The sequence below is a fragment of the Morchella importuna genome (genome assembly GCF_003444635.1).
Source record: "Morchella importuna strain M04M26 chromosome Unknown Morimp01GS001, whole genome shotgun sequence".
NCBI lineage: Eukaryota > Fungi > Ascomycota > Pezizomycetes > Pezizales > Morchellaceae > Morchella > Morchella importuna.
Window position 1 is genome coordinate 2,872,895 of NW_025763398.1, and position 20,848 is coordinate 2,893,742.

At 50.0% G+C, this 20,848-nt stretch overlaps 8 protein-coding genes across 8 annotated transcripts; 3 read left to right on the forward strand and 5 right to left on the reverse strand.

Annotated features, from left to right (window-relative positions):
* Positions 1–4,179: 4,179 nt before the first annotated feature.
* Positions 4,180–7,005, forward strand: LAJ45_00731 (uncharacterized protein; the record flags this gene model as incomplete). Its single annotated transcript, XM_046110332.1, has 2 exons — positions 4,180–5,896; positions 5,951–7,005. 2 exons carry the CDS (start codon positions 4,180–4,182, stop codon positions 7,003–7,005), a joined length of 2,772 nt encoding a protein of 923 aa, XP_045977025.1.
* A 689-nt stretch (positions 7,006–7,694) lies between these two features.
* LAJ45_00732 (uncharacterized protein) lies at positions 7,695–8,903 on the reverse strand (the record flags this gene model as incomplete). The annotated part of the gene is made up of 6 exons (XM_046110333.1): positions 7,695–7,792; positions 7,853–7,946; positions 8,021–8,155; positions 8,210–8,655; positions 8,716–8,770; positions 8,832–8,903. 6 exons carry the CDS (start codon positions 8,901–8,903, stop codon positions 7,695–7,697), a joined length of 900 nt encoding a protein of 299 aa, XP_045977026.1.
* Positions 8,904–9,904: 1,001 nt separating this feature from the next.
* Positions 9,905–10,709, reverse strand: LAJ45_00733 (uncharacterized protein; the record flags this gene model as incomplete). The annotated part of the gene is made up of 2 exons (XM_046110334.1): positions 9,905–10,557; positions 10,619–10,709. The coding sequence occupies 2 exons, from the start codon at positions 10,707–10,709 to the stop codon at positions 9,905–9,907; spliced, it is 744 nt and encodes a 247-aa protein (XP_045977027.1).
* Positions 10,710–10,864: 155 nt separating this feature from the next.
* LAJ45_00734 (uncharacterized protein) lies at positions 10,865–12,129 on the forward strand (the record flags this gene model as incomplete). The annotated part of the gene is made up of 4 exons (XM_046110335.1): positions 10,865–10,888; positions 10,976–11,050; positions 11,337–11,436; positions 11,522–12,129. 4 exons carry the CDS (start codon positions 10,865–10,867, stop codon positions 12,127–12,129), a joined length of 807 nt encoding a protein of 268 aa, XP_045977028.1.
* A 20-nt stretch (positions 12,130–12,149) lies between these two features.
* LAJ45_00735 (uncharacterized protein) lies at positions 12,150–13,307 on the reverse strand (the record flags this gene model as incomplete). The annotated part of the gene is made up of 5 exons (XM_046110336.1): positions 12,150–12,229; positions 12,287–12,375; positions 12,444–12,467; positions 12,752–12,826; positions 12,905–13,011. 5 exons carry the CDS (start codon positions 13,009–13,011, stop codon positions 12,150–12,152), a joined length of 375 nt encoding a protein of 124 aa, XP_045977029.1.
* Positions 13,308–14,233: 926 nt separating this feature from the next.
* Positions 14,234–16,447, reverse strand: LAJ45_00736 (uncharacterized protein; the record flags this gene model as incomplete). Its single annotated transcript, XM_046110337.1, has 8 exons — positions 14,234–14,405; positions 14,605–14,935; positions 15,020–15,146; positions 15,205–15,290; positions 15,377–16,025; positions 16,088–16,136; positions 16,249–16,269; positions 16,323–16,447. The coding sequence occupies 8 exons, from the start codon at positions 16,445–16,447 to the stop codon at positions 14,234–14,236; spliced, it is 1,560 nt and encodes a 519-aa protein (XP_045977030.1).
* Positions 16,448–16,981: 534 nt separating this feature from the next.
* On the forward strand, positions 16,982–19,117 carry LAJ45_00737 (uncharacterized protein; the record flags this gene model as incomplete). The annotated part of the gene is made up of 3 exons (XM_046110338.1): positions 16,982–17,378; positions 17,486–18,107; positions 18,196–19,117. 3 exons carry the CDS (start codon positions 16,982–16,984, stop codon positions 19,115–19,117), a joined length of 1,941 nt encoding a protein of 646 aa, XP_045977031.1.
* Positions 19,118–19,533: 416 nt separating this feature from the next.
* Positions 19,534–20,622, reverse strand: LAJ45_00738 (uncharacterized protein; the record flags this gene model as incomplete). The annotated part of the gene is made up of 3 exons (XM_046110339.1): positions 19,534–19,581; positions 19,667–20,181; positions 20,250–20,622. 3 exons carry the CDS (start codon positions 20,620–20,622, stop codon positions 19,534–19,536), a joined length of 936 nt encoding a protein of 311 aa, XP_045977032.1.
* Between the last annotated feature and the right edge of the window lie 226 nt (positions 20,623–20,848).

Here is a 20,848-nt window from a genome sequence, read left to right on the forward strand (position 1 = left end):
CAACTTGAGTTTCAGTACTGAGTATTACTTCTTTAGCAAGCAAAAAAAAAACTGCGGCAAAAGAGGAGTTGTATTTATATCTATTCTACAGTTCGGTATTCATTTAGCGATTATTTAATCCCATCTGGTTATAATGTTTGTGCATTTTATTGTCCTGTTTGATGTTTAATGGAGATTCAATAGTGGAACTAGTACTCGTAATACGATGCCGGTTTGATAAAATTCTTGACATTTGAAAGGTAATTGGAACAGCACCTCCGGGGTACCAGTGGATTTTTTTTTTGGGGGGGGGTGGCAACCTCAAAGTATAACCACATGTACGTACATCCGTAGCACGTAGACTCACGCTGTAAAAAGCCTACTTGCGCATATGTTTGCGTGGCATTACCTACCACTACAAATTTATTAAATCTCAAGGACGACACACTAGAGGGGAGAGAAGACATACTCTACAGTGCAGGGTTAACTAGGTTTGATGATACCGTTCTCAATTGTCGTTCGTCTGGACGGCGTGGCAGCGGTTGGCTTTCGGCGGATAGAAAACTAGCTAGAGTAGAAACAGCTCCCCTGCACCCCCCGAAAGAGGATTCCCTCTTAGTATAATCACGCTAGGAGTTTGTTTGCCGAGTGATCGTGTATGAAGTAAGCCGTGTTACCCTTCATGAGGCGAGCTAAATTAGAGTCATAAGGCCATGTCAAGGGTCAAATCCTCTTATCCTCTGGTGGCTATGGATTTCATATATCCTTAGGTAGGCCCCCCCACATGCCACCACTGTGGTACGGGTACGGGTACGGGTACGAGTACGGCCCTGCCAATGTCCGGGTTCCACCTTGATCCGTCACCTACGTATGTCTCTACATACTGTATACCGAAAGGGATTTCAGCCTGTAATTCTTCCATTACTATTTTGTTAATTGGTGGTCTTGCATAACGGTGTAATAGACACACAAACATGCGCATAGCAAGGACTAGCTAGCCCAATTGATCCATGAGGATAAACATTTATCTTAGGCTGCGTAGACGTCGGCCCACAGGATCTAGGAAGTAAGAATCGAAGATCGGGGTAAAGACCAACTGTAATAGGTCTTCAACCCGAAACTTCAGCGTTTCGTCGCGGATCCTCTTATGGCCAAGACGAAGCCTGACGCATTTACTCTTGGAGGCAAACGTACGTGCGATCACAGTATCCAGAATCAATGATAGGTAATCTATCTATACTAAATCTGGCCAACGGTTGTGGAAAGGATATCCTGGGCAATGCACTCCAACTCTACTCAGGGATACATAGCGAATATTGTTTGTTGACATTTATATAAGCCCTTGAGGATCTACCACGATTGTAACCCCCAAACCTCGACGTTCTAGATCCACTGGACTTCAAGGACCTTATTGACTGGCACCGGGTTAATCAGAAAAGGGATCATGCCCGAGCAACACTTGAAAAGCACAACTTGTAACATCGCTATATTCTTGCTCAGCACAAAACCCCACTTGATTGTAGTGAATAGGGCCCGCCCGGTATAAAATTCTAATCCTTATCAAAGTTTGCTGGTAGAGTTCATTTAGAGTACCGCAAAAACTCACGAACTTTGCTAGCGGATCTGACTAAAAACTAACTTGTAGAGGAAATATCTGAAGCTGATCTCTGCCTTTCAGCCAATCATCAATGAAGAAATCCCTGCACGGAGATAATCAAGTTGGCGAGTTTCTGCGGTACTCTAGCTGCCGGTCTCAATGCCGGTATTGTAAAGAACTAAAAAGTAGATGGGTTACACTATCGTAACTTACGCTCTCAGACCTAGGCTCGCGATGCAGCGGGAAGATCTCCTGCAGTGCTCAGATGTTGCACAAGTCGTCTACCCGACTTTAAGATTCCCAGGGTAAGGGTTTCTCTGCTCGTAAAGGAGCCGGACCTCGGGTGGGGCGTTTATCCGATAACGGTGCTCGTGTATTGCGGCTTGCCGTTTGGTGAAATTGCAACCAGTAGAGCTTCATCTCCTCTGTTTGAAGCCTCAGCAACTGGAACATTCCTGACAGAGATTTATTATTTCCTTTTGCTAGAAACAAGCTCATTATTCATACGTGGCACCACTGCACGCTTCTGCATCGTCACCGGGAGTTAGCCGATCCAATCGCTTGAAATCAGATTTACGTGGAGTAAAATGAAAAGGAAAGAAACCCGGGCGGGGCTCTTGGTGAGAAAAGAAAAATTTACTCCATCATGACATAGAGGGGTAACGTTGGAAGTGGAGAGCCAGGAGAGGGGCAGGAATCGACGATTGTAAGGGTGTGCAAGAATTGAATTTCCAGTGGATCGACGAAATGCTTGGTATTCTTGTGTTTTACAGGGGGTATCGCGGACTTTTTTTGCATCTCTAAAGCGTGGACTTTCCGCGTTAATACATCCAGAAGACTTTTTTTCTTTGTTGATTTTTTTCCCCCTTTGGCATCTGTGGAGTCCGGCAAAACTAAAAGCTTTCGCCCCACCAAAAGAGGGGACAAATTGGTTATTCATTAAGGCATCATGTCATTTGTGTCCCCTCACATGGAACCAAATATCGGCAATCTTTCATGCACGGGGAGGCGCGGGGAAGAGGGAAGGTGTTTGCCTTTTTGTCTAGGGTTTGGGTTTGCTTGTCATACCTTTAGGGAAGGGAAAAAAAAGAGAGAGAGAGAGAGAGAAGGGCTTTGCACCGGGATCTGTCCTTGTGTGGAGATTTAAGCCCGACCGGGCTACCTGCATATGGCTATAATCGACCGAGGACACCGTCCGGTACCCCGATGGGGCATGAAGGAGCAGAGGAGGGGTGTAAAGTTGTTAACAGGTCCTCAAAGTTCTCGGCTGGTCTCGTGAGCGGAAAGGATAAACTTGAAGAAATTTTCCCTTTCTCTCTTTTGTTAATGAGGTTTGCAATTTGGTTCTCACCAGGTTAAAGTGAGATTATGGATGAACGCCCCACTCATACCTGAGCGGATTGAGATGATTAATCGTGCTCACGCAGAGAGATGCTTAATTGTGAGGCGTATTCACCGGTGTGCTTTTTGGGATTATTCTAGAGTACTATGATCTGTTGTGTGTATGTACATGTAGTTGTGCACTGGCAGGGGGGAGAGACGTTAGTATAAGCCTCCAAATTTAAAAATTTCTCCGAAGTGTATGAGCATAAGTGAACATTGTTCCAGTACCAAGGCGTAATGTATCGCGGATACGATACCGGACTACCCTAATACCAAAGGGAACGAAGAAGGATAGATCGATGGATCAGGCATTCGGAGATTTAGATTCAAGTCTCACAGGCAGAAGAATACAGACAGACAGACACGCATACTGTACTTTGGAGTAAAGTAAGCCCGCGAAGTAAACGCATTCTGCATTGTGATGCCTATTACTGATATTTGTAAAATACTCACTAAGATATATGGCTTATGCTAGTCTATAAACGTTTTTATGATCACGAGTAGGGAGTTTATGGGGGTGAGGTTCCAAAACAAAACACCGGTAAGTGCCAAATGGTACTCCACGTAGCGTAAGATATCCTGCATGCAAAACCTGGGGCATGTTATTCCTGCCTTGTCAGCACCCAGTAGATACATGTCGATACTGGATGGCCCCTGGTGGATGTGGTTTGTTTCAGACAATCGGGGTCATGCATAAAGAATACCTAAGTACAGTCGCTCACCTACTGACGGCGGATCCTATCTGATGGTTCTGTTTGCAGTAATTTGCCCTTGGCGTCCAAAACCTAGCTCTTTTATTGGCTTCAAATCCCTGACCACCATTAGACAGGATCCGCCTTCACCCCGTAGGTAGTAGGGACTGACTCTACTCTAATCCTAGGTTTGTGGCCGCATTTCAAACGGTGCTGCCAGCCTTCTTTGAGTACAGTACCAAAGTAGAGAGAGTACACCTACGCTGACTCTCCCCCTTACAAACATTTCCTTTCCCTCCTCAATCATTCACCACAAACCCCCACACGCCACTCTTACTCCCCATTATCCTCTCACTTCCCCGCTCCTCCATCTCTCTTTCTCTTGTTACACTCTACTCACCGTCCTCACTACACCATATCAATTTATCGCGTCGTTGTTTAACCCAATAGCCTTTCTCGCCTTGTGTCATTTTGGTTGACACAGGCTCGGAGCTGGTCTGGGTCATCCAAAGAATAAACCAGCTGCCGATGCCACGAAGTTCAGCGGGCGCCTCGTCTTCCAAACGCCAGGGCCTGCACCATCACCACAGTAATGGTCTTGTTCCGCCTGTAAAGCGTCCCTCTCGCTCAGGCTCCACGAGCAACGGCTCTGTTGTGTCCACTACGGCTTCTCCGAATCCCTCACCAAGTCAACAAGTTGCGGCTGCAGCCAGTCAATTTCAGCCTGCAACTGCGAATGGGGGAGTCACAAACGGGTATGCGAACGGATGGGACGGGAAGGCGCCTGGGAGGAGGTATTCAGACGGTCTCGAGAGCGATCTGAGTGAGGGTTTCCAGAATAGCGTGAATGGTGCTGGTACGGCCGAACACCGTCAAATCGATATCAACCCTTCCGGAAAGACAACAGTCATGACTAGCGGGGTTCCTTCGACTGTACTTTCGTCCTTTCCCCTATTGGACACTATCACTCTTCTGATCATCTTCTTGCAACTGCCATCTACTGTCCTCACGATCATTCACTTTCTTTTCGCATCACTAACCTTCGTGCCACCATCAACAACTTTACTAAGCGCCTCGACCACCTCGTCTCTACCGTCACTCACAAATCTACTGCTACAAGGATCAAATGGTGCACCTTCACTTCTCACAATTATTTTTGCAGATATCCTTGTGGCCCTTCTTTCAATGTTTCTTTGGCCATCTGCGCGTGTCTTCCTGATAGACTTTGCCCAGGCAGTCATTGCCATCTCAATGGGTGCCGGGCATGCAACCCAAAGTGGGGGAACTCTCAGAAACGCTGTTGTCTGTGCTGGAGTGATGGGTGGAGTCAAGGTGGTCCAAGGAAGGTTCAAATTGTCGGATGCGTGGGATGGTATACAGCCGCACTCGGAATCGTTTTTGGGAGGCCCTTCTTCGGAACTTGTAGGTAGGATAGGATCTTCTGCGGGATGGATTCGTAGCGCTATTGCGATCCATATTGTTGCGCAGGGTGTTATGAGGGCGACCAGGAGATGGTTGATCGGGAGACCAGACACGACAGATGCATCGTCACCAAATCTTACAAATTCAAAAGAACCACTCCCGCTAGGAAAACAAAAAGACAAAGATCCAGAGGCTGCTGCCGGGGCATTATCACAGCCCCTCGAGCGCGAAAGCAGTACTGCTGGGACATCCGGTGGCAGGCGAAAAAAGAAAAACCAAATACAACATATCCGAGACAATCAACCACTATGGGCGACTATGGCCAGTGCCATAGTCCATATTGCAAAAGAAGTAGAGCAATCTCAAATATCGTCGGAAGCATCGATTTCGAACCCAATCGAAACCGGAGCCACCAACGATTCAGCGTTATCCAACGGAGAAGATGTGAGGATATGGATAACAAAGATTGGGTCAACTGATATTGGCTTTTCTGCAAGCTTTTTTGGAGCGAAGAGTGGTGGGGAGGAGATGTATGGTATGAACGGTGTTGTGACCAATGGCACTGACGGTAGTGGTAAAGATGGAACATTCCCATTATTTGTCCGAGTAAATGGCATTGTGTGGCCACAGACCGATATCTACAAAGCTACCGGATCTGGAGATATCGACGGAGAAAATGGAGAGGTCATGGGAGTTACCGAAGACGAATGGACTATTGATATTACCGGGCTCACCGGTGCAACTGAGTACGATTTCGAATTTGTGAGGAAGGGATTGCAGGTGGTCTACAAGACAAGCGCCTGCACAATTCCCGCCGCTCAGGGTATGTACATTGATAATCAGATATTGATTGAACTTGGTTCTGACTTAGTTTTAGCCTCTTCTGCCGCTGCTCCTGCCAACACTCAACAACAGCCATCACGCCCTCTATCTCCAATCACCACCCTTCTCAATACCCTTGCACAAGCAAATTCTTGTTTACTCGAACAAAAGAACCGACTTAAGGTCGTTAAGAAAACCCACAAAGGTACATTGAGTGATATCCGCAAAGAAATCGAAAAGCACCGATCCCTTCTTGGGAATGATCGAGGAGAGGAACGTGCTTTCCGTAGGAATTTAGCCTTGAAAGAAGCTATCAAGCGTGCCGAGGAAGAAAATGAGAAAATGTTGCGGGAGTTGGCAGAGTTGGGGAATGTACCCGAGACTATGAAGGCCGAGTGGAAGGAGAAGAAGAAGCTTTGGCGCGAAGAGCGTAATCGACTCCTCACAGCACAGAACCAAGCCAGCGAAGCCAAAGCTGCAGCGGATCGTCAAGCCCAGGCTGTAGAATCTGAAGCAGCATCTCTTGCGACCAAAAAGGAGAGGTTGAGCGCAAAACTCACCAAGCTGCGTGCCGACCTCGAGAAAGCCGGTCAAGAGATTTCCCAGGAAGCCGAGGCCAGAGAAAAGAGGCAATTGGGAAGGGAGGCTCTCCAGGCTCACCGCACCTCGCTGGAAAAAGAGTTTACTGAGGCAATCTACCGCATGGAAGTCAAAATGCACGAGCATCACCTCAAGTCTCAGGAAAACTGGGCGGCCTATCGTGCATCCGAGGCTGCACTTCTCCAACAGCAACAATCTCAGCTCCCTCCGTCCACTCCCGATGGTATCCACAGCAACCACGGCTCTATGCATGTAGCCACCCCCCCTGGATTGGTCTTGCAGAATCAACACGCCCCCATCTCTACTCCGAATAACCGCGAACGCTCCATGTCCATCTTTTCCGATGGTAGCGTCATCACAAATATGTCAGAGCTTGAGCGTTCCGAGTCTCTACAAAACCCTCACTACGATATTGGAAACAATAGCGGACACGGGTCTTTGGGACAAATTGCAACTAGCTTTCCACCTCCTGGGTTGATGGGAGTGTTTATTCCAGAGAGGAGAAGCTGATTATACGATTCGGTACATTTTTTTGGAACGAATCCACGTGTTTTGAGTTTTATGTACGCTTTATGATGTGCTGTGTCTGGGCTTTGTCCGGATATTGGTACTATTCACGGTCATTGTGATTTGCAGAGGACCAGAGAGTGCGACAGGAGGTGTTTTCTTTCTGAGTTGAGATTAGCATGTCATTTTGTACTACATGTAGTATATATAGCATTTTGCTGAATTTCATGTTTTTGGTGTTTTCGGGCGATTGGTTATAGTAGGGGTTGTGGGACGCGTGATATCTGGAGTCGATTGAATTATCAGTTTTGCAGAGTTAGGTTTCATTATCTTTGTTCACCAAGTCAAAAGCTGTGTCTTGGTAAATCATAGGCTCTCACTCGTACACTTTTTCCACCGATTAGATCACTCACGAGTCCGATTAAGATTACATGTATGTTGTCACCCCGAGATGTTCGTCTCCCAACCTTTGGGTCCAATTATGCGCTAGCATTGAGAACCGGCCAGTTAAATTAAAAACCTATTGGAAAAACCTGTCCAGTAACAAGTAGAATTGTAGGATTCCAGTGTTTAGATATATCGGCAACTTGTCAATCACCATAATAATATGTGCTTAACACATATATAAACAAACAAACAATACTAATGAAAAGCCCGCATATCGGAATTTCCCCCCCACACACGTGTATTTATTACAATTTCGATGTTGCCCCAGGAGTGGCTCTAGCGAGAATCCAGTCCGAAACATTCGTCGCGAATGTTATCCTATCCTCGCCTGGTTCCGCATGCACTATAGCAAAATCAGATCAATAATTCAGAAACAGACAAACGGGCGAAAACGGAAACTAACTTTTATGATACCATCCATCGTATGAGGAGAATGTTTTATCCTTGATTTTCAACAAGTCTTCGGTAAACTTCTTGGAAGCATCGTGACTTGTAACCTAGCAGAAATTGTGGTCAGTTATAAGGGGAATATTTTATAAGTACATATGTAGATAGTTATGTATGTGGTTACCTTGTCACCAGAACCATGCAAGACTAGGATAGGTTTATCGGGTGTAAAGCCGGCGCTGAAATTGGCTTTCATAAGATTCTCTCCACGAGTTAACATATCTGAGATACCAATTAAGGTACCGGTATCGTGGCACAGCTAGGGGATTTCGTCAGCAGTTGCGCAAGCATTCTAGGAGAAGGGGGGATGAACCGGATCATTGGCAAAATCATCACAAACGCTCTTGTCTCTACTCATGTATTCCGCTGGCAACTTCTGCACCATCTGCTTATTTGGCATAATTCTAGCCCCAAACTTGCCAGCGTAGACCGCAAGCGCCAGCGGCTTATCTGCAAGCTCAAGCATAGGACTCCACACAATAGTTCCTGCGAGTTTATCTTTGTGGCTACCTTGGAGTGCGTAAGTTAATGCAATACCACCACCCATCGAGTGGCCAACCAGGAAACAAGGAATATTCGGGCGCTCTGCTAGTCGGCTGGAGAGTAGGTCGTCAATGTCGGCTAGTATTTGTGACGTTCCACCGGAATGACCATATTGGCTGTTCAAGGGAGAAGTACGTCCCCAGCCGCGCTGGTCGAACGAGAATAGCTCAATTCCACGGGAGGCCATAAATGACGGGAATGTATAATACGCATTGCCTAGAATAGGTAACAGTTAGAATTGCAATTATGATAGAATATTGTGATAGTCAATATTACAGTGATCGGAAAATCCATGAAGAAAGAAGATATGGGCAACTGGCTCGGAAGTGGTCTATGTAGATTTGGTTATCAGCAGAAGACTAGGAAAGATAGTAATTTTCGATGTAGCTAACCTTCCAGAGCTTTGTATAAACGTCGGTACCGTCTCTGAAATGTTTGGTCGATTCTTCGGTATTGTCTGCCATTATTTACTATAGTAGTTGTGAAGCTGATAGAAAGCTGAGAAGTGTGAAGAGGAAATGTGGGTTGTTGTTGTCTTCAGGTGAATGTTCACGTGCGCTGCAATGATTTGTTTTAGAGCTGAACTCCGGCTAACTACTTCCTATTTGCGTCCGGTACTACAATGTCAGATTCCGCAGACTGTCTTACGTGTTGGTGATCGCTTGGTGTTCTTTCCACTTTAATAAATGCGGCCTGCCGAAAAGTGCGTTAGGAGTCCGGTATGTGGGATGCAGACCATGTGAAACAACAGCTGGGTATCACTCTTGGCGTGTAGGGTACATACGATACCTAGTAGAGGTAGAGTAGAACTTACAGATTTCCCTTAGCAAGCTAGGTTGTTGTTTTAGAATAGCATGAGGCCCTTATCAATTGAGAAAGTAGGAGGTTGACGACGATGGTGGTGCTGGCCCAGAGGGTCTTCACGTGGGTCGTCGATAATACGTTTATCCAGGATACGTGTCGACTCAACTACCGATCTGTTATCTTTAACATCGAGGAGTGTAACCACTGCTGTGCTAAAGATAATAATGTATTTGTACAACGCTGACTATATGTAAGTATATTCCATATATATGGAATGATCATGCTATGTACATGTATGTGGCTGTGTGATTATGATTAAGATCGCTGCATGATCCTTGGTGATCGAGAAAGAAGAGTGATCCCTTATGATTCAATTTCTCCAACGTTAATTACCATTAACAAATGCTACTTATATTGCAACATTGCGACCGCTTCCCCGTCTACCAGCTGACTTACATGTATTTGTAAGATTCTACGGACCAAGATAAAGCGACTAAAGAAGAGTAGTCACATCGAGTGATAGTACATGATCATTATTTAATTAAGAGCAAATTCCCAAAAAAGGGTATTAGGGTATAAATGTGTGGCTATGTTTAGAGTACTGGCTTGAAATAACGGGGAGATAGTATTGAAACCTTATAGGATAAAAGGATATTAGATTTCAATAAGTGCCCAAATAGGCTCTTATCTTCATCAACCACATCTGTGCCTTCATTGATCTCTCGTGAAGTAATATCCCACTCCTAGTGACTCCATATGGAATCCTTAACTTCACTTGAATCTCCGAAGCTATCTCATCCCCCAGGAGTGTCTGCATATGATGCAAAGGAACGGATTTTCCCTGTACCATCGTCAAACATTCCTTGTCTTGATAAGCTTCCTCTTTGCTCCAGTCATCCTTGCTCCAATCCAAGACACAACCAACCTCGCCCTCGCCCTCAAATTCCCATGGAATCTCTACAATTTCCCGCCGCTGTAACTTATTCATTTCCAGACGAACCCTCTCCCGGGTAATCTTCAGTACGTGATCTGCCATGTTCTTCCTCCAGACCATCTTACGGCCGTCAATATCATGGCCGACGAGCTTTCGCCAGTTCTTCCTTTCCTCAAGCAGATTGAATAGCCGCATATTATTGATGGCCCATCTCCCAGCCGTGAAAGTCTGCCTCTGCGCCTCCTCTTTGATTCTGTCTGGAACAAGATACATCTCATCTGTTTCTGGGTGCTTGAGTATTGCGAAGCGGATGAGGAACCATGATGGTAGTCTTCGGTGGAAATCGACTTCGTTGCGGACTTCTGTTGCTAGTATTTTTGCTATCGATTACACAAAGCATTTTAGTATTTCCACAAGGGAAGATAGGCAGGAAACCCATACCGTACGGGTTAACCTTCAATGCTTCTTCCCTGGGAGACAAGATTTCGGTTCCCCTCGGTCGCTGGGGTTTTGGCGGAAGGCGCCGTGACATTGGCATGTATTTATTTTCGTCCATAAGAGGCGATACCGGCGGCGGACGTGGGTTGTATACATTTTCCTTCACGGCGCCCGAAGTACCTGCCGGCGATTCCGCGATACCTTCAGCCGAAGAAGAAGAAGAAGGAGGAGAAGAAGGAGCTGTTGTTGATGCGGCTCTTATTCCTACTGACGGTAATCCGACGACCCCACCACCAGCACCGAATCGTCTTGATTGACGCAGTAACCGACTGGAAGCGCGCACTGACATTCCTCCAATAGATTCGCTCCGGATATCTCCAAACTGTTCCAGCGCCCAAGTTTTATGTCTTTCCGCCCCCGCTTCTGTGCCGTGGCGTATGTAATGAGTGGTAGATAAGCTGTGTGGGCGAGAGGGAGGTTGTCGGGGGTCTCGTTGTTTCACACAACTTTTTTTCCTCACTTCGCTCAAGTATACTTTACGTCACATTACCTTGAACCCCCAACGACCACCACGAATGCCTCGATAAGTCCGCCCACAACCCCAATGAACTCAGCACTCTCTCCTCGTATTTTACTCCAGCGGGGGCTCCCCCAGGGCCCGGTGGTGTCTTTTGTGTGCTCTCGCGCGCCAAAGGTAGCGATATGTACCCCACTATCACAGCTGCGGAATACCCGCTTGTACACCTCCGGAACACCACCCCAAGCTTCTAATGAGACTTCTTCAGCGCTTCGGAATATAATGCGGAAAATACCACACCCAGGTGTTCTTCCCTTTTATCTCTTTCCCTTACTCAAAGTGTCTAATTAGATTGATCGTTAATACTTTTTTTCTTTCCTTTATCAAAGTTGTGATAGTGACATCCGCAACCTCAAGCTCCCCACAGACATGGCGCGGCATAACCCTCTCATCCTTCAACTGCTTCTCTCTCAACCCACACCCGCTAGTCTCCTTCAACATCAAGACGCCCTCCTCGGCAGCCAGCACAATGACCAAAGCCGGGTCCTTCGCCGTCCACATCCTGCGGCCCTCGCCGCGATCCGCGTTCCTCGCCAGCAAGTTTGCGCAGCTGGGCGCGACAAACTCCACAAAGATCTCCCCGTTTTCGTTCACCCAGAGCCAGATTACGCTGGCGAATGCCACTTTTGGCTCGCCGCTGCTGGGGAGAGAGGATGATGTCATGTTCCGCCTGCAGTGCGAGACGCATAGAACTATACAGATTGAGGACCACCAGCTGTGGGTGGGGAAGGTTACGAAGGTGGATGTTGTCGCTGAGGAGAAGTATGTGGCTGGGACTGGGCTGGAGGAGGTGTTTAGCTTGATGTATTCAGATAGACATTTTCGGCACGTTGGGGAGACGCTGGTGCCCCATGAGGGTGCTGCCGTGGAGGAGGAGGTAGAGGAGAATATGGATGATGGGTCACTTCTGGCCGAGGAGCGTGGGAGCGGGAGGTAAACTAAATGAGGGGTACATTATCAAAGGGTCAATGATTTATGAATTTCCTCAGTCATGTTTATTGATTGTGTTTTTCGGGCGTAGTTGAGGTTGTACCAAGCTACATAGCTCATGAGTAATGATGCTCTTAATACATATACCAGAGAAACAAATATACCGGCATCAATGATTATTTGGTTTGTTTGGGCCAAGGCTATGATGCGTTCAATCCTGCCTCCTGCTGATCCGGGCTTGAGGTGTAAGAAGCTACCACGAGTAAAAAAGATAAGCATTAGAGAATTCAAAGTACAAAAGCAGTCAAACAGTCTCATTACGTCTGGTCAATTCCGGATGCAATACTAGCCAAGTCCAGCTCAAAATAATCTTCGGTAGGAGGATTGTGCTACTGCCCCGTTTTATGCAGTGTTTTTGATTTACTTCTTTCGGTTTCGGTGTCTGTACGACAACCTTCCAACGAGATCTCTCCATGGATCCATCTGCACTGATACGATCTCGTGTCACCCAAATATTTTTCCGGGCCTTTCTTTTCGTAGTTAAGCCTCTTAGTAAACCGATATTAAGTCTAGAGATACATTTTGGTGTGTAATTGTGTTACTGCTTATTTCTGGTCCGAGAGGCGCACATGTAGCTATAAAGATAAGGGAAGAGAATGAAATCCACTAGCTGTAGCGAGACTTTGATCGAGCTCAAGTTCTGACTGCCTACCTAGATCAGCCGAGATTCTGGAAGCCACATTGCGGTACAGTTGTCTGGACAGCAAGCTCGAACAACATACGTCTGGGATTTTCGTCGATTTCCTCCTGTAGTGACGCTTCTCGCTTTAGAATGAAAAGCTTTCCGAGGACTTCGATCCTGTCTAAGCTCGCCTGGAATAGTCCGCATCAAATATGAACATGGAAAGAGAAAAAAAACACGGATGAGCATTTCATGAACTTAGGTTTGAATATAAACATCTGCGAAGCTACAGGTGTCAAGTCTGGGGTTGGGTTTAAGACAGAGACATGCGTCGACAGTAAAACCGCCCTATGGGGGGAGCCAAGAGCTGTGCCGCCTTTTTGAGACTAAAGGACAGCGAGTGATTATTTGTGATTGAGGGTTCTAAAAGCATCAACCACAACGGTAGAGCACTCGGAGATACTTTTCTTCACATAAAACGCATGTCGGAATGCACAGATCATCGGGACTGGTCCAAAACGTATAACGCGTCGTGCATGTGTCCCATTCAGACTTCGTTCGGTTTGCTCCAATCGCAAGCTAGGGCAGCGATAAATCATAACGTCGGCCAACATCTTCTACACATATCTCATTCGCTATGATAGGGTTGATATCACCCTGAACTGTAATGTGGTCCTAGTAACGGTGTCTACAGCCTAGTCTAACTAGACGTGTCGCCTTTATGTATAAAGAGATAGGCTTTCACCCTCCTCCATAATAGAACCATCCATCGTATTACCTGTTGGATTGTCCTTATATGAATACGTAATCCGTCCAAGATAGGAAGGTTTCTAAGATATCTATCGAGTTATCAAGATATCATATCGATAGCATTGCGGGACCGTAACTCTGCACAGTCACAATTTCAAGATGTCCCATATCAATAAAGTGGATTCCCATGTGGGTCCGCACGATATCCCATTAACGGTATGGTCTTTTACCTAGTATGTACAGAATCCCATCTCCAAACCGACATAAGAACACCGGCCAACCACAAAAGCACGATTTGAAATTCCGCATCTGATGCGCAGCAGGGAACCAGGATTGATAGTGCTCTATGTAGGTGGCATCAAAAACTCAAATTCAGAAAAAGGAAAAGTCTATTATCATAAACACATGAAAGCAACCAACTCCAAGCGCCCGATACATAATATCATTCATAACCGTTACTCATCCCTACCCACCGGGTATCACGGAAACGCCTTATATATGTATATTTACAATATATGTAGCTTACACCTCCTGCCAATCTTATTAATACCCCCCGGGCCAATAAGAACCTCCGGGTAAAATAGCACCGCCGCCGCCGCAATACAGTGCTGGTACGACCGTTGAAGAAATTCTTCTCGGAGGATAGTTTCCTCATTCACGATCACGAACGGTATGACCGTTACAACCCTGCCTGAACGGCGACCATCCACACCGTCCCCACAAGCCCACATAGCACTCCGCTGACTGCCATTTTCCCTGCTGAGTTTGCTCCGCTTGAGGTGGTGGAGGTCGGTGCGTTTGTTGATGTTGAGCTGCTGGAGTTCGAGGAGGTCACGTTTGAACTAGTCAATCTTTACGATTTTGATATGTTAACCAATCTGCTCTTACGATATACTTATGGGTTACATATTCTTTTTTTTTCTTTCTGTCTTCCACCCCCTGGTCCCATTCTTGGGGGACCATACTACTTGGGAGACTACTCCGGGCAACTCCCCCACCTCCTCAAGATTAAAAGAAATAATAAAAAAATAAAAAAGGACTTATCCATACGTTGGCGGGTTCGCACTACTCGGCACCTCCAGAGAGCCCGTGTAGTACGTTTGGTCCTGGTCATCCTCCCACTCGTCCTTAATCGCCTGCAGCACCTTTCGCCCGTTCTGCTCCAGCTCGGTGTTTGGGGCTGGCTGCGGGCCCCACTTCTTGTCGTTGAAGATGCCCGGGTAGGACTCGTTCAGGTAGATGCTGTCTAGGTTCGCCGGGGCGCGGATAGTGTCGGAGGTGGCGTTTGCGACAAAGGCAAAGACGTTGGCGCCGACATCGAAGCGGCCGAGCGTGCTGAGGCCCCAGTTTGCCTCGACGGTTGCGATCTCGCTGTAGTGGTCTGATTGTTTTCACCCAGTTAGCAGGATTCCGGGATGGGAAGGTGGGAAAGATAGACGCGGGGGGGGGGGGGGGGGTGTGGTACCATAGTAGTTTGAATCGGTGGTGCCGACCAAGTTTGCCGGTACGGCACCTCCGAGGAGGATTCCGAGTACGCGGTTTTGTGTGGTGTAGCTGTGGTTCTCGTCGAAGGTGACGAGAATAAGCGTATCCTGAAATTATTGTTAGCTGTAAAACCATAGAGTTGATTGGGGGGGCTGTGGTTCTTACATTCATGAAGTACTCATTGTCCAGCAGCGGTTCCAAAAAGGCACGGGTCCACGACCCAGCAACCGTAACCGAAGAATCATGTCCATCTAATCATTACCCCCCCCCAATTAGTCCCCCAAAAAAGCAACAACAACCAAAAAAAACAAGAGACCAATGATCCAAACACACTCACCAGACGTCATATTCGGCGTGATAAACATCCACTGCGGCAGCGTCTTGGCCTCCAAATCCTTCCCAAACCACGTCAAATTCTTGATCAACGCCAGCCTCTCTGGGTCCCCCGCCACGCTCTCAAACATCACCAGCGGATTGTGCTTCCGCACATAGGCATTCGCCTTGGTCACCTGGTTGCGGTACTCGGCGCCCGTGAAGCCCGAGTACGGCATGTCCTCCTGGTAGCTGCCCCACGAGATGCCCTTGTCGTCGAGCAGGTCGGCGATGCATGATACGTTCGCGGGAAGTGTGTTGGCGTCGTCGTTGTTGATGCCGAAGTAGTCGCCGCCGACGGCGGCGACGTAGTTGGGCTCGGAGGGGTGCGTGACGGCGAAGTAGTTGGAGAGCTTGATCCCGCGCGAGGAGAGCCAGGTGAGTGAGGGGTCGCCGTCGGCTTTGGCGTAGTCGGTGTTTTCGAGCCAGATGGTGACGAAGCGGGAGAAGGCCTTGCCGGGGACGGAGGAGGTGGGGGAGCGGGTGTCGGTGGCGGCGGCGAGGGCGTGGGGGAGGAGGGGGAGGAGGGAGAGGAGGGGAGGAGGTGGGCGTGCATTGTGGTGGTAGTGGGGGAGGGGGTTTGGTGAGTGTGGTGTTTGCAGTAGGAGTAGGTACTGTATGTACTACTGACTGGAGATGCTGAAGGAGGGTTTGGAGAACGGGCGACGAAGGGTACGTGGGATTTTGGGGGGGATTTTGGGTGGTAGATATATTGCTCTCCGGCTCTACTCTACTCTACTCTACTTTGGCTCTGCATTCCATATAACTCTAGGTATGTCCGGCGACGGGCGAGCACCGGTCAAGATCTGGAGGCGCAATACCTGCCCACCCACCTACTCTATTCTACGGAGAGTGTACCTGCCATGGGTGTAAACAGTGCACCTCTAGAGTAGAGTAGAGTATCTGCCTACCTTTCCATCAGCCATGTGTTTACTCTATCTATTCTAGAGCATGATAGCTCCGCACAAGCCAGGTTTTTGTGCATGAGACAGATGACGACGGCACAGAAATCTAGTGGTGGTGGCGACGACAGCATCCCAGATCCTGTATGTGTGTAGCCCTAGGTACTCTACTCTAGCTCTAGGTATTCCACTCGCGCTGAGTGGTTCACCAAGAGGTATTTACAACTCTCACTCACGGGGGAGGGGAGTGCAATTTACCACCACTTATGTAGAGTATCTAGAGTAGAGGGCCCACTCTCAAGTATCCCTCCCTAGTATGTACATGCGGTGCTGTGCGGTGCTCGCTTACTTAGCGTGTCTGGTCTAAGAAAAGCACCCAACTTCTTCCTTCCCCCGGCAGCACAGCCCGCGCGGTGTGCGTTAGCTAACTGCATGTATGGCAAACCTGCATTTCCGATGGTTTCCCTGTGAAGTGTCTGCCCTTCTCTGCGGTTCTCTTTCTACTTACACTTCCACCCCCCACTCACTCTTGCTCGCTCCCCCCCCACGCATCTAATCTCTCTACTCTAGATCTAGAGAAGGTACATACTCCCTCCAGTTGAGCCTCCTCTTCTGCAGCTGCCCGTGGATGTAGAGTGAACACCACTCCCACCCACACACAACCCACAATGCTGTCCACCACCCCCACCGCCGCCGACATCGAGCCCCTCCTCGAATCCAACAGCACCACTAGTACTACCACCCCGCGCCGCCTAACCGCCCGCAAAACGCTCTACACCCTCGGCGCACTCAGCCTGCTGCCGCTGCTGCTCTTCCTCTACTCGAGCTTCTCGCCGCTGGTCCCCGCGTTCCGCGAGGCGATACTACCAACGCCAACGCCAACGCCAACGCTGCTGGGTATTGATGCAGACGAGGTTCCGCCAGCTGCACCGACGGCACCGACGGTGGGCGCGATGGGGAGAGACCCCGACGACTATGTGCTCGACCCGGAGTGGGACGTGAATGCGCCGCCGACGACGAGGTACTATAACTTGACGCTGACGGAGGCGGTTGGGAGTCCGGATGGTAAGTGTCCCCGCGTCTCATCATCACCGCATCGCACTCAGTGCACTACCCCATCACCCGCCATCACTCGTCCCTCACATCAGAAACTAGCTAACACCCCCGCGCAGGCGTCCTCCGCACCCTCCTCCTCCTCAACTCCCAATTCCCCGGCCCCCTCATCCGCGCAAACACCAACGACACACTCCACATCACGCTGCACAACCACTCCCCCAACAGCACCTCGCTACACTGGCACGGCCAGCACCAGCGCGGCACTCCCTGGATGGACGGCACGGTGGGGATCACCTCCTGCCCCATCCCGCCCGGATCCTCGTTCACCTACGTCTTCACCGTCACCCAGACATCAGGCACATACTGGTACCACGCACACTTCTCCACCACGCGCATCGACGGCGTGTTTGGCCCGCTCATCATCCACGCCCCCGACGAGCAGAGGGTCAGCAGCGACCGTGTCCTCATGGTGCAGGACTATTATCATGATGTGTCGGCGGCAATGCTGAAGGGGTATTTGGCGCCCGATAATGAGAATGCGGAGCCCGTGCCCGATGGCGCGCTGATTAATGGGAGGGGCCGGGTGGACTGTGCGAGCGTGGCGCAGGGGAGGGTGTGTAATGAGAGCTGGGGCGGCGGGATGCAGTATGTGGGCGTGGAGATGGGAGGTGTGCATAGGGTTAGGTTTGTGAATGTGGGCGCGTTGGCGGAGTTTGATATCGAGATTGATGATCACGAGTGAGTATTTCTGTTCTCCATGGGGTCAATGATCGTCATTACAACTACTACTGGGTCAATGATCACTAACACACTACTCTTCCCGCAGAATGACGCTAATCGAAGCCGACGGCACCCCCCTAACCCCCACGCCCCTCCACCGCCTCCGCATCAACATCGCCCAACGCTACACCGTCCTCCTGCGCGCCACCTCCCCCTCCACCTCCTCCCAACCAACCTTCTGGCTCCGCGCCCGCATGCTCCCCCACTGCTTCGCCACAATCCCACCAACCCTCGACCCCGAAGTCCGCGCGATCCTCCACTACACACCCTCGCCGCCGCCCCTTGCGCCGCACAACCCCCACCTCCTACCAACCACAACCCCGCGCTCCGCGTCGCAGGATTTGGAGTGTAAAGACCTCAACACAACCCTCCTCACCCCCTCGCCCGCCATCCACCCGCCGCCCGCGGCGGAAACACTGATCCGCCTCAGGAGCAACTTCGAGATCGGCGCGTATGCGCTGGCCCGCGGGTATTTCAACGCCTCGTCGTGGCGGCCGGCGCAGACGCCGACACTCGTGTCCATCGTCGACGGGCTGCGCAGTCACAACGCCTCGTTCGCGGCGAACGAAACGACCGACACGGGCGCGATGGGTGCGTTCGACGTGGGGCGTCAACTCGTTGTTCGTGTGGCAGCGGGAACAGTGGTGGATGTCCTAATCGACAACTTTGACGACGGGAACCATCCGTTCCATCTGCACGGGCACCGGTTCTGGGTGCTGGGCCAGGGGAAGGGGTATTACGACATGGGCGGGTATGGCAGTGGGGAGGGGCTGGAGGTGAGGAACCCGTTGGTGAGGGATACGGTGACGGTGGAGGCGTATGGGTGGGTGCTTGTGAGGGTGCGGATGGATAATGTGGGTGTGTGGGCGATGCATTGCCATATTGTGTGGCATGCGGAGGCGGGGATGGTTATGCAGTTTTATGTGGCGGGCGGGGAGGTGGAGGGGTGGAGGTGCCTGAGGCGGTGAGGGAGGGGTGTGCGGTGCCCGAGAGGCAGAGGGGGGGCGGGATTGAGGATGAGGTGTTTATGAGGGAGTGGGTGGATAGAGGGTAGGGGATAGAAAGTAGTATGTGGTTAACTTTTTTTTATATGTGGGGTTTATATTGTGTTTATATGTGTTTATATTTTGGTTTCTAGGTTATAGGATATGGGACAGCGGCGTTAGAAGGGTGTATTAGTATTTTTTTTTTCTTCTTCATGTAGCTATTTACATGCCAGCAACCTTTACCGAGCTTATTATACAGATGAGTGAGAGGTAAAAAAAAAATATGTTTCTTCTCATCTTGTTTTCCCTGTTGCTCTCTTTCTTTCCCCCCCCTCCTGTGGATATCATTCGTTTTAATCATTAGGGCAGCCGGCGTCCCAGACAGACAAAACAGCTCCTCAGATCTTCCCATCCTTCATCTTCCTCTCAAACGCCTTCTTAAACTCCTACCACCCCACCCACAATCAGCACATCACACAACAAAACCCAAAAAGAGAACAAAAAAAAAAAAGAGAGAGAGAAAATACACACCATCAACGACTGCTCCGCACCGGGCCCACACGCCATGACCAACAAGTCCCCAAACGCCATCTTGACCCTGTCCGCCAGCGCCACATCGGGAAACTCCGCCGCCAGCCGGTCCATGATGGAGCTGATGCGGCCGGCCCAGTACCCGCTCGGCATGTAGTTGTACACCTTTCGCGCCCCGACGGGGTCATAGTCAGCGGGACGCTCTAGTGCCGTCAGGAATCTATAACTGGTACTGCTGAAGCTCCTACGCACTATTCTGGACGATTGTGTCTCGCGATCCTCAAGCGGGCTGCTACCAAGGTCGCCGTCGAGGTTCTGCGGCGCAGAGACCCGGACGTTGGGGATGTAGCCGCTGCTGCGCAGGCGCGGGTTGCTACCGCTGCTGATGCCGCTGCTGGTGGGGTGGTGGTATTGTGGGCGCGAGTTGGGGCGCTTGCTGGCGCTGCTGGCGCTGGTGTGGTAGCTGGACGTCAGGTTCGCGGGCAGCGAGTATGAGTTTGAGACCGTTTTGCCTCCTGCCCCGACCCCGTTGACACCTCCGTGTGCGAACTCTGGTACAGACGGCAGATTGACACCGCCGTACCTCTGCGGTCCTTGCGGGATGTTCTTCTCCGCTGCACTCCTAAAGTTTGGGTTTGAGTTTGAAGTGGGGAGCGGACGGCCACCGTGCGGTCTGCCTGGCTCGTTGAGCGAGAGGATGCGACGGGGGAGGATGCGTGGGGTGAGGTAGACGGTGCTGGGGTCGAGGCGGTGCGGGGCGGGGTTGGTGGTGGAGGTGGAGGTGGTGGTGCTGGAGGTGGATTGGCGGCGGGTGCGTGCTTGGGAGGCTTTGGGGGCGGGGGCGGGGGCGGGGCGGGGGCGGGGGGGTGCTGGGGGAGGGTGTTGGAGGAGCGGCGGCGGATGTGGGTGTGGGTGCCGGTGACGAGGGGGGACTCGCCGGGGCGGATGTGCCACATTGTGGTGGTGGTGGGGCGGTGGGGGGACTTAGCTGTGAGCTCTGACTATCTATCTATCTATCTATCCTGATAGATGGAAGCAAGGGGCGGAGAGGAACAAAGGAGATGAACGAGAGATGGAAGAGATGGAAGAGATGGAAGAGATGGAGATGGAGAGATGATGAAGAAGATGGAGATGGGGACGATGAGAGGGAAGGGGAGGAAGAAGAGACAGACACAAGAATAA